Source organism: Plasmodium malariae (assembly GCF_900090045.1).
Source record: "Plasmodium malariae genome assembly, chromosome: 6".
Taxonomy (NCBI): domain Eukaryota; phylum Apicomplexa; class Aconoidasida; order Haemosporida; family Plasmodiidae; genus Plasmodium; species Plasmodium malariae.
The window spans coordinates 57,501-70,000 of NC_041780.1; the positions used below are offsets into that span (position 1 = coordinate 57,501).

Sequence of the window (12,500 nt, forward strand, 5' to 3'; positions counted from 1 at the left end):
AATAGTGAATATCAAATAAGGATAAATACTCATACGTACATATATAGGTATACATGTATATATATACATATATATACACCTGTATATATAAAGCAAGGCTTAATGGAAATAATGTAATAGCTGAAAAACGATCATGGGCTTGTTATATTTTATTTTAATAAATTTTAATATGTTTTAATTTATTATATTATAATTTATTATATTATAATTTATTATATTATAATTTATTATATTATAATTTATTACATTTTAATTTATTTTATTTTAATTTATTATATTTTTTTTCCTTTAATTTTTTTACATATTTTACTTTTTAAATTTTAATAAAATTTATTTTTCGATTTTTTGTGAAACACAGAATGTATTTTTTTGAATATAAATTTTATCTTCAACCAATAAACAAATATTTTCATGCAAAAATAAAATATATTATTGCATACGTATATATAAATTATGAACAATAAAAACGATAAATGTACATATATAAATTTTTTATGTAGAAGCTCGTGCACACTAATATATTGTATATATATTTATATTATTATCTTTTACCTTTTTATTATTTTATTTTATTATATTTTATTTTTTCTATCATAATAAAAAATAAATGCACCATTAACATGTGTGTGTGTGTTATTCTCATTTCGTAAACATAAAAACACAAATGCTTAATTTTTAAAAAATAAGATCTTTAATATATAAGGATTATACTAATATACGTATTTCTCAAGGTCCTAATAAATGCACAATGAGTATACGATCTGTGAATAAAATTATATACATATACATAAACATATATGTATATATATATATATATCGTGCGTATTATATGTGCACGTGTAATTCATGCACATTTAACACACGTTATGTAAAAGGTATTCATATAATTTCTTCTTTTCATTTAAAACAAATAAAGTATATTGTTCCATAATCAGAGTTTCATAAAATAAAAAAAAAAAAGGAAAATGGAACATGAAAAATGAAAAATGGAAAAAGGAAAAATGGAAAAAGGAAAAATGAAAAAGGAAAAATGAAAAAGGAAAAATGAAAAAGGAAAAATGAAAAAGGAAAAAGGAAAATACGTATTTCTCTTTAACAATCAACTTGTATATGTGATAAAAATTTTAAATTCTATCATAATTAAAAAAAAATAGTAACTGCCATAGGAATGAACAAATGAGAAAAAAATTTAATAGTATATAAGGCTTACGAACAAATATACATACAGACGTAATACATGTATGTGTACATAAATATATATATATTTCTTTCTCTCTCTATATATATATTTTATTAAAAACATTGTATCGTTTTATTAAAAAAATATAAAAAAATGCAAACCAACTAATATTAGGGAATAAATAGTTAAAATAGTAAGTAATAAAGAGTGAAAACAGATCAGTAAAAATAAAAATATAAAAATAGATTTAAACTAATATACAGAATATGTATATAATATATATTATTTCTTTCTTTCTTTTTTTTTTTTTTTTGTACACAATATTAACTATAATTGTCTATCTTTTTCTATAATTTATTCATGTCCCTCAAAAATTTATGTAAGGAGATATTCAAAAAAAAAAAATAAAATAAAATAAAAAAAAATAAAAAAAAAGTATTCAAAATGAATAGTTTGAACAATTATATTATTCTTCTATGAACCAGATGAGTCATAATATAGGGGCAAATGTGTAAACTCTGCATAAACAAATATAACTATATATGCACACTAACATGCATACATATATGCACATATATAAATGCGTGTTTATGTACGCTCGTTTATATCATAAAAACAAACACATATTTCGTGCAAATAAATGTAAAAACGTAGATATGCTTCAGAAACAATGCAACGCATACATGTTATCTGGTTTTTCATACATAATTCATTAAAAATAAAATATGGGTAGGGTAGATTGCAATCCCTCGTCAAAAAGGATAAATTTTAAGCACATAAATTAATTTGCTGTAGAAATGTAAAAAATTTAATCATATGTATAGATTCATATTTTAGAAGATGATGATCTCTTAATTAAAATGATAACATATAGAGAGAATCATAAAAGAGATCAAAAAATTTAAATGGAAATAAAAATAAAACTAGGAAAAAATATGCAAACATTAAATGAAAAAAGGGAAAATTAAAAATGCATGACTTTTCCACTTAAAATAAACATATAACTATTATAATGGAATTGTTTTAATTTATATAATTTTAATTTATTTAACGTATTTTCACATTAACATATTTTAACATTAAGGTATTTTAATGTATTTTAATTTGTTTCCATTTAATTAATTTTTTTTTTTTTTCTTTTTTCTTTTTATTCTTATGCATATGCAACACTCGAGTAGGGAGTTATCTCTTTAAATGTCAGTACAAACATTTTACATAAAAATAAAAATTGAGTAATATGTAAATCAACTGTGTAAAAATATAAAATTTATGTATTTCTCTCATTTATTTTATTTTGTTTACTTCCTTTATTTTGTTTACTTCTTTTATTTTGTTTGCTCCCGTTATTTTGTTTGCTTCCTCTACTTCTTTATGCCTTTCATTTTTTCAATTTTTCAATATTTTTTTTTTTTTTACAAGATTTTTATGTGCAATGTAAAATATTATTAACTGTTCATGTAAATCACATAACATAACGAGCTTAAAAATAATTATGCACAATGTGTTGGCTTTAAACCTTCGGCTTATTTGATTTGTTCTTTAATTTGGTAGTAACACAAATATTTGGCTTAATTTGGCTTAATTTGGCTTAATTTGGCTTAATTTGGCTTAATTTGGCCTAATTTGGCTTAATTTGACGTAATCTGATTTAATTTAATATATATATATTTTTTTTAATCTTTAATTTTCCGAATGTTAATTCATTTAATCCTTAATTGGTTCAATGGTTAACATAGGATAAAAAAAAAAAAAAAAAATATGATCAAGAGGAAAATACAAAAAAGTTCGTGCATTATTTTTTCCCAAATCGTAATATTCTTATTGAACATTTTTGTTGCAATTTAAAATGCGTTTAGACTTAAACAATGTGCTTTTTGAATTAACTTTGTCCTTTTTCCCTTAATCTCAAATTTTTTAAAAAAACGAAACGTATATATGTATATATATATTTATATATACACGTCATATTTTTAAAAATACATTCCTTTTCTCAATGAATATAAGCACTCTATTGGGCTTATCTTTTTTGCCATTATAACCCTTTTTCATTATAAAAAAGGTCATGGGAAAAAAAAAAAAAAAAAAAGGTGCATGCACATATCAGGATTATAACTGTTCAGGTAAATATTTAGTACGGTTTTTTATACCTTGATAAAACTCTTTTTTTTTTTTTTTTTTTTTTTTTTTCTTGGAGCTTAAATTGCTTATTACACCTTTTCAAGAATAGGCAAATTAAAAAATGCCCTACATACAACAAAACATTAAAAATAAGTCTAAATACGTGAAAGTATATACACACATATATATATATATATATAATATATGTATATATATGTATTTATGAACATGTAAATAAGCAAACGCATAAATATATTTATGTATGTATATATATATATATATATACATATAAACCCATGTATGTGCATGTGCATATGCACGTGTGCACATAATAAAATTACTTACACATAAGGTGTGTATTTCTTAAATGCTCAGGTTTTCATGAAAAATAATTACATAAATAAATGTACATTTTTAAGGCCGGAGGAGGAGGGGGTATATATTACTTTGAAATACTAGAGTACGACAGAAAAAGGAAAGAAATGAAAAAATGAAATTACCTATAATTGTGTATTTTAACTTAAAAATACATGTGCGCAGATATGTATACATATATGTATAAACATTTGTGCAAACATCGTTGTACTTCTTTCCCTTTTTTAAATTATTATTTTACAAAAATTCCTCATGTATGCAATCAGGAGAAGTTAATTATATTTCTCCTTTATTCTTATTCTGCGTCCAAATATATTTTATTTTTTGCACTGTGCATTAATGTACTTCAATCCCATTCATATCATTTTAATTTATAATTCAACGAAGTAATTAACAAAAACAAAAAAAAAAAGGCCATAGCACACTAAAATAATATAAGGCTTACTATAACTGCTGAACAATTATTCAATTTGAAAACAACATATAAAAATGCTAAAGCCAATTTAAAGGTAAAAAGTACTTAATATTTTATACGTTCTAACAAGCATTATTCCCTTATGCAAAACACACACCCTCCAAAATTTATATATAACCGATTACGTGGGTTTACATACATACATATATATATATATATATATATATATATATATATATGTAAGTATTCATATATACATGCACACGTACATGCACTTTTTCAAAGTTTTTTACCCTTACAATTGTTGGACACAAAATGTGCTTATTTTCGTTTGTTTTATATATAACATATCCCTCTATATGTAATTTAAAAAGGTAAAAAAAAAAAAAAAAAAAAGGCATGCAAGGAGAGAAATTCATTTAAATACCACACTATAATTTTAAGCAAAAATTATAGATCATAAGAAAAACGAAAGCAAATGCGAAAGCAAATGCGAAAGCAAAAACGAAAGCAAATGCGAAAGCAAATGCGAAAGCAAAAACGAAAGCAAATGCGAAAGCAAAAACGAATTCAAATACGAATACAAAAACGAATACAAAAACGAATACAAAAACGAATACAAAAACGAATACAAAAACGAAAACAAGTATATACAAACAAAATGCATTAAAAGTATGTTACTCAAAGGTAGGAAGATAAGCTATCAAGCACATGCGGAATATCTCATGGGTAAAAAGTAAACAGAAACTAACATAAATATTATCTCTTCCACTTTAAAGAAATTACTACTGATTATTTAATTAGTACATATATATGTATGTTATTTTGTTAAAAAAATAATATATATATATTCTTCCGAAATATCACATTAAGATCTATTTCTTTTCCTATTCTAAACAAAATATGTATCAAAAAAATATTTTTTTGTACAATTTTTAATTTTGCACAATTTTTAATTTTTTTTTTTATTACAATTTTTTATTAAGTTTTAGTAGTACTTTTATATTTCTTTGATTTATATACATATATATGTGTTATATTTATTACGAATTTTCATAACGACAACGCCTATGTATGAAAAGTGTAATATTAATATTTTGCGTAATATACAAAAAAGAAGCTTCTTGGGGGGTGAGTAAAATATCTCAGCATTTATTAAAGTGTGCTTATCCTTACCATACGATGATTTTTATTATGAAGAAGTAATATTATTTTATATTTGCATAAACCGTACTGTTATGGTTAATAATATATATCCTTTTTTTTTAATTCATATACGAAAGTAAATCTCTTAAGAAGTATGTTATATAAATAAAGGGAAATAACCTCTTTTATTTTCGCACAAAATAATAACTCTGAAAAAAAAAAAGCCCTACCATATTTAAAATAAAACACTTTATGGTAAAAAAATATACCTAATAGTGAATGTGCTTTATTAATTTATATTATCTCTTACATACTGGATACGAGTATATATATATATATATATATATATATATATATATATATATATATATATGCATACGTACATAATAATATTTATGTCGCCTTTTTTTTCTTCGTAAATTAAATATATATTTCTCTAACGCTCTTCGCTATTTTATGCATTTTTAATCTCCTCTTTTCTTTTTTAGTAGCAATAATTTAAAAAAAAAGGAATTACTTATTTTTTTATTCTACATTATATATTGCAAATGTATGCATTATAGAAGTAAAATTAAAAAATAATATTTTTTGTTTGATACGCAGAAGAAAATTTTTTTTTAATTTGCTATACCACTTTTTTAACTCCAACCTGAATAGAAGAATTCCTTCTTTTGAGAAAGGCGATTCTTTTCCCTTATTAACCTCAAAAGTGATGTATATATATATTTAATACATTTACTTGTACTTGTAAATGTACATTCGCGCATAAATAAATATATAGTTCATATATATATACATATATATATATATATATGAACTATATATATGCATACATATATATGCGCGTACATATATATGTATGTACACATATGTAAACATTTACATGTATGCATTTTTGATATTAAATTCAAGAAGCTATACATTTAATTTATTTGCAAACGAGCTAAAAATGGCAAAGAAGTCAAAGAAAAGTGCGGGTGATAATATCAACGCAAAACTACAACTTGTCATGAAATCGGGGAAGTATCAGTTTGGAAGAAAATCATGTTTAAAGGCTTTGAGAACTGGAAAAGGTACTTCAAAAAAAAAAAAAAAAAAAAAAAAAAAAAAAAAACGAAGAGGATAATTATTAACACGTGCATATGCGTGTATACATACATACATACATGGAGTGTACCGCATCGTGGGTAGTTAATCAGTAACATTCCATAACCCATGTGTGTAGTGGCTGAAACCGTTTTTCCGTTTATTCAGGAATACTTATTTATGCATAATCGTGTATTTATAATGCGCTGTGTATATAATACATTTTTACCTGCACATGTACATACAATTTATGTGCATATTATGTAATTTACTTCCTTTTTAGGGAAATTAGTAATTGTTAGTAGCAATTGTCCACCTATTCAAAGAAGTGTAATTGAATATTACGCTATGCTTTCCAAATGTGGTGTTCATGATTATCATGGAGATAATAACGACCTGGGGACAGCCTGCGGTAAATTGTTCCGTATTAGTTGTTTGGTCATTACGGATGTTGGTGACTCAGACATAATTAAAACGAACGAATAGTATGCTACCGTTTAGCAAAAAGAAGAGAACAAAAATATAAAAATGCACATATGTATGCTTACATGTGTATACATGTATGTATATATATATATATATATATATATATATATACGTACGTATATACGTGTATATATACGTGTTTACGCGCGCGCGAAACCCCCTCTTGAACCTTTTTTTTTTTTTTATTCCCTTTTGTTTTTCATCTACATTTTCGTTTTAAAGGAAAAAAAAAAAAAAAAAAAAAAAAAGAAACTTACTATTTCATTTTGTAAAACTTGTAACGATGTAATAAGAAAACTTCCATTTTTGAAAGAGCTTATAAAATTTATTTTAAATGTTATATATATATATATATATATATGTGTGTATACATGTATGTGTACACATGTATATGTACACATGTATATGTACACATGTATATGTACACATGTATATGTACACATGTATATGTAGGTGTGTGTCATATGTGGCGATTGGAAAGGTGACATGCTGACTTGTTCAGAAAAAATGAACATTTTTTTTATATGAGAATAAAATCCATTCATTTGAAATAATCATGACAACGATGACACAGATAGACATAGTGGAAATATAGTATTGCACTGTCGAACGAAGGGATAGATTGCCAATTTTTCTAGTCATAATGAATATGCCTCAATATGACCAATTAAAAAAAAAATAATAATAAAATAAAATATAAAAAAAAAAAAAAAAGAATGTCCATGTTACTACTATTACTGCTATAAAATCTCCTGCATAAATAGCATATCACTGCTCGAACAGTAAATAATAAGGAAATATTAAAAATATGGACCTGTTAGTTTCATATATAATATGTAAAAAATTATATCGAAATATTTCTGACGTGCAAAAAATATGCTCATGTCCCCAAAGTGAAAACGTAATTGATGATAAACACACTTTATAGTAACAATGAATATTATGAAAAAAAAGTTTTCTTATAAAAAAAAAAAAAAAAAAAAAGAAGAAAAAAGAAAAATTAATCATAAATAAATGCAAAACAGAATTAAATATTTGCTTCTTTATTTTGGACTCCACATCCCCAAACGAGTACCAAATAAAACCTTCAAATATTTCTGTCGATTAATTTGTATTTTCTCTTCCACTTTTTTTATCGTTTCATTTGTTACTAATATAACTCCGTTGAAAATGAGCATCAGCACTATGAGGGTTATATCCGGGTACTGATATGAATGGTTGTACAGAAAAAAAAAAAAAAAAAAAAAAAAAAAGATTTATCTTCATAATTAAGGAAAATTTTTGCCAAACGGAAATGTAAACGAATGTGAAATGGGAGCAAAATAAAAAACTTTTATTCCTGTGAGCGTACAGTACCTGCTTTATGTAATAGGGAGGGAGCATACGTATGCGGAGTGCTACGTATAAAAAGCTTAAAATTAGAAAGACAAATAAACATGAAAAATATGTTTTCGAGTTTTGTATACAACTCCATTTGAACAAGGATTCAAACCTGAGAAGGAATGCAAAAGGAAGAGGGGAAAAAAAAAAAAATTTTTTAAAAACGGCAATTTGTGCGTATATATATATATATATATATATATATATATATATATATATATATATATATATATATATATTTGCATGTTTTATCGAATTGCCACTCTATTTGCTCCATAATTGGTTGATATATATTTTTTTATTATTTATTCTTTTGTTTTTCTTCTTTTCTTCTCTAACTTGTCGCTGAAGGATAAAGAAGAAATGAAAAAAAAAAGAGAAAAAAAGAAAAAAAAAAAAATTTGCGCTTCCTTTATCATCACGGCTGCCATACTAAGTTTTCCGCTCGGCTGATTTGTAGAATAGGTGTGAAGTAGCACTTGACACTTGTAGAAGGATTCTATTAAGGTGAAGACGCAAGATGGATACATGATCATATTATCATGTGTGCAGCTACATTTGTAACCGTATGCGTATGTGTGTGTGCGAAAGGGGGTTATAAAAACGAAGCCACTGATAAGGTTCACATGCTTAGGTATAAATGTGCATATATATATTCATGCGGCACATTCGGGGCGTACGTCCATTTTTCATATGAGTAGTAAAACATTTATGCGTGTAAGTATGTATATATAATTGTATAACTATCCATATACATTTATTGTTGCATCGATTTTTTCCCTACTTATAAGTAAAACTTGGGAGCAATGATGAGTTATATTTTTCATAGAATTTTCTTTCAAGCTGCTTGACATCTGAGCATCCATATGACCGCTTATCACATATTTATTTGCAAATGCTTTGTTTATTAAATGCAAATAATATAGAGACAGAATGGTGGAAAACACTAGCAGGGGTATCCATTTTATCAGAAAAAAAAACTAAGAAATGAGCAAAATAAAGATATACATATATTTATATATATGCTTAATGTGTGTCCACATGTATATATTTATGTATGTACACACAAGAACATATTTTGTTTATTCCTCGTACAATGTTTCTTTAGATCAAACGAAGGAGAACGAACGAACGTATTCGCCCAAATGTTCTCAGGACTCGTTCACTACTCAGGGGAACACATATATATATATATATATATATATACCCATATGTATTATAGATATTGGCGGCATGTATGGATGTATACATATATGTGTGTCCACATGCAAATGCACGCACGAAAATGCGCACACACATTAGCGGCTGAGGAATATCCTTACCAGCTTGTTTACTAAAAACTCCTTTGTGATAACTTTATCCGGTATATCGTTCATTATGGTTGAGTTGTTGTTATTACTTAAAAGGGACATTGCAAGCAAGGGAATTATTAAAAGAATAAAAAGGAGGAAATCAACAACCTGCAGATCGTTGTCAAGGTAAACATATGCATGTGTATATGTACGTATGCATGTATATATGTACGTATGCATGTATATATGTACGTATGCATGTATATACTTACGTGCATGTTCATCGAGGCACTTGTAAGGTCTACGCACATATTTGTAAACACGTGTACGCTATCATAGCCACCTGGACACTCATGTATCTATCTTTTTCTTTTTCTTTTTCTTTTTTTTTTTTTTTTTTTTTTTTTTGTTATTACGGATATAAAGGGAGGAAGGAAAAAAACAGAAATTATGAATACTAAAAAGGACAATTGAGAATAAAAAAAATAAAAATAAAAAATTGTCAAGTACACATTCTTTTTGTGTATTCTTGAATTCTTCAATAATTTATAAACGATTTCCATTATGTTTTGAGACATATCTAAAAAAAAAAGGTGACAAGAAGTTGAGAAAATGTTTACATGGCCGCAAAAAAAAGATACACCACTTTTTGGTGTTGTTCTACATTTACATGTCCATTATGTAAGCACCATGCATCTGTTATGTATCTTCCATTTTTCTGCATTTATTTATTTATTTATTTTTTTTTTTTTGCACACCCAAACAGCTCTTCTCAATGATCAAATTACAGGGAAAACTATTTACGAAGGAAGAGTATGTGATCAGCGGGTTTTGTTGTGCTGACGGTTCCTCAAAGGGACTGCTCCTTCCTCTTTTTCCATAGCAGTCCTTACACACATTATTAAAAGGAAGTAATACAGATATAGAGTAATTACACAAATTGAAAATTCCAAAGTTCTCACAGTTCAAGCTATTCCCAACGCAAGTAATAATCTCGTTGTTCTCCTGAGATGGTAAATGCACATGCATGTAAGCACGTCCGCGTGTATCCATGTACAGATATGTATATCTACACGTTAGTACGTGTGTACGTATGTATCTATCTATGAGTATATGCTACGTATTCATAGAGCCATGTGTATATCATGTTATGAAAAAATGGAAAACTCCCCTCCCTCCAAGTGGTAAGAAATTCAGTATAGATTTTTTTTTTTTTTTTTTTTTCATACAAGTAAAATTTTGATCATTTCCGCTGTATTAAATTGATTACAACCTGAGTAGGACGAAACGCGAAGAGGAATGTCATCCACCTGGTTATAGGGAAAATGGCAGTTACAAACATATGTGCAGAATTGTTATATACACAAAAGAAAGTAAAATGAAAAAAAAAAAAAAAAAAAAAGAAAAAAAAAAAAGATTTTGAGGTCAAGGTCATACAACTAAATCGCTGCAAAAATTTTGTTTTACTCAGCTTAATTTTTTTCATTTTATTTATTTTCTTTCGTTTTGTCCTATGCTGCTACATTTTTTCCCTCTTTTTCTTACTTCCTCTATGTGTGTCTTTATGTTATTTATGCCACTAGGGATAACAACTTTTCCGTCTCTATTTTTGAAGCTCGGCCTGTAGTGGGTAAGCGGCAAAGGGGTACGCGTGTAATGACGTCCACATGAGTATGTATGTATGTATGTATGTATGTGTGCGTGTGTGTGTGTGTGTGTGTGTGTGTGTGTGTGTGTGTGTGTGTGTGTGTGTGTGTGTGTGTGTGTGTGTGTGTGTGTGTGTGTGTGTGTGTGTGTGTGTGTGTGTGTGTGTGTGTGTGTGTGTGTGTGTGTGTGTGTGTGTGTGTGTGTGTGTGTGTGTGTGTGTGTGTGTGTGTGTGTGTATGGGTGTACATATGGATGTGCATGTGTGCACATTTCGACGGGTCATATAGAAGATTCCACGTTGTCACTATCACTTTTACTGTATGTGCCCTAACTTATCATTCAGACTCAACGAAATGGACGTATTCCAATTCGTTTCCATTCCTAATAAGTTTGCTACATTTCTTGTGTTTGCTTGATCCGTTTTACTAAAATGCACAAATCTGATTCCTGACTGGAGGAAAGCATACAGTTAAAAAAAAAAAAAAAATATTACTCGTGTTATATACTTTCGTACAAACTACTTCTCATACTTATGTATATTCTTATATTTTAGATAGTGTTACATCATAAAAATCGTTTATTCGGGTTTGTATTTCGTTGCTTGTTAGAAGTTTAACTGCCGAGTTTCCTAAAAAATAGGGAAACAAATAAAAAAAATATAACAAAACAAATAAAGTAAATTAGTAAATAAAGGCGCTATTAATAATCCCTTTCTTTTTTCTCCACTTTCGCCTTCAGCACCCAACCTATATGCACACATATATTTATAGGTATATATATATATATATATATATATATATAATGTATATACTGGTATTCATAATCTCCTCCCTGCTAACCTATGAAGATGCTGGTCGACAACAAGTGAGAAAGAAACTTCTGATTTTCCTTTACAGGAAACGATTTTTCATTGTAAAAGTTCTTTATGTTATAAACCTTTCTTTTGTTTATTGTTAATATGTAAATATTTTTGCTAAAATTTTGTTTTAAATATTCTACTTCGATCTTGCTTAGAGGTCTATACGCAAAACATATGCTTTCTATGCCTAAGGGGACGATAGTTAAGTGAATGAGAGCAGAAAAATAAGGATGGATGTAAAGATGAAAAAAGAAAAAAAAAAAAAAAAAAAAATGCAAATTGTGTAGGGGGAAAAAGCAAAGCGAAGGGTACACAACTTAGACAATAGCACCTATGGTAACACCGATCACATATACTCAGTTTAAAAAAATATGTAGAAACGAAATAGTAGTATGTATTTCACCTGATGATATCCACTGGATATTTAAAATTCTCAACACCTTTTTTTTTGTCCTTTTTAATTTCTTTATTATTTTCCCATCGTAATAAAACATGCATTTGCTAAGGAGGGCGTCC

General features: G+C 26.7%; 2 protein-coding genes across 2 annotated transcripts in view; one reads left to right on the plus strand and one right to left on the minus strand.

Annotated features, from left to right (window-relative positions):
- Positions 1–6,183: 6,183 nt before the first annotated feature.
- On the plus strand, positions 6,184–6,806 carry PmUG01_06010800 (60S ribosomal protein L30e, putative; the record flags this gene model as incomplete). Its single annotated transcript, XM_029003671.1, has 2 exons — positions 6,184–6,307; positions 6,604–6,806. The coding sequence occupies 2 exons, from the start codon at positions 6,184–6,186 to the stop codon at positions 6,804–6,806; spliced, it is 327 nt and encodes a 108-aa protein (XP_028859767.1).
- A 1,043-nt stretch (positions 6,807–7,849) lies between these two features.
- The window catches only part of PmUG01_06010900 (conserved Plasmodium protein, unknown function), a gene marked incomplete at both ends in the record, with an annotated part of 9,639 nt that continues 4,988 nt past the window's right edge, over positions 7,850–12,500 (minus strand). Inside the window, 12 exons of the mRNA XM_029003672.1 lie at positions 7,850–8,011; positions 8,163–8,298; positions 8,526–8,685; positions 8,971–9,166; positions 9,509–9,646; positions 9,895–10,058; positions 10,237–10,483; positions 10,708–10,788; positions 11,024–11,099; positions 11,443–11,572; positions 11,965–12,171; positions 12,388–12,500. The exon at positions 12,388–12,500 is cut by the window's right edge and continues 8 nt beyond it. Coding sequence (XP_028859768.1) covers positions 7,850–8,011; positions 8,163–8,298; positions 8,526–8,685; positions 8,971–9,166; positions 9,509–9,646; positions 9,895–10,058; positions 10,237–10,483; positions 10,708–10,788; positions 11,024–11,099; positions 11,443–11,572; positions 11,965–12,171; positions 12,388–12,500 — 1,810 coding nt within the window. The remainder of the gene's footprint in view (positions 8,012–8,162; positions 8,299–8,525; positions 8,686–8,970; positions 9,167–9,508; positions 9,647–9,894; positions 10,059–10,236; positions 10,484–10,707; positions 10,789–11,023; positions 11,100–11,442; positions 11,573–11,964; positions 12,172–12,387) is intronic.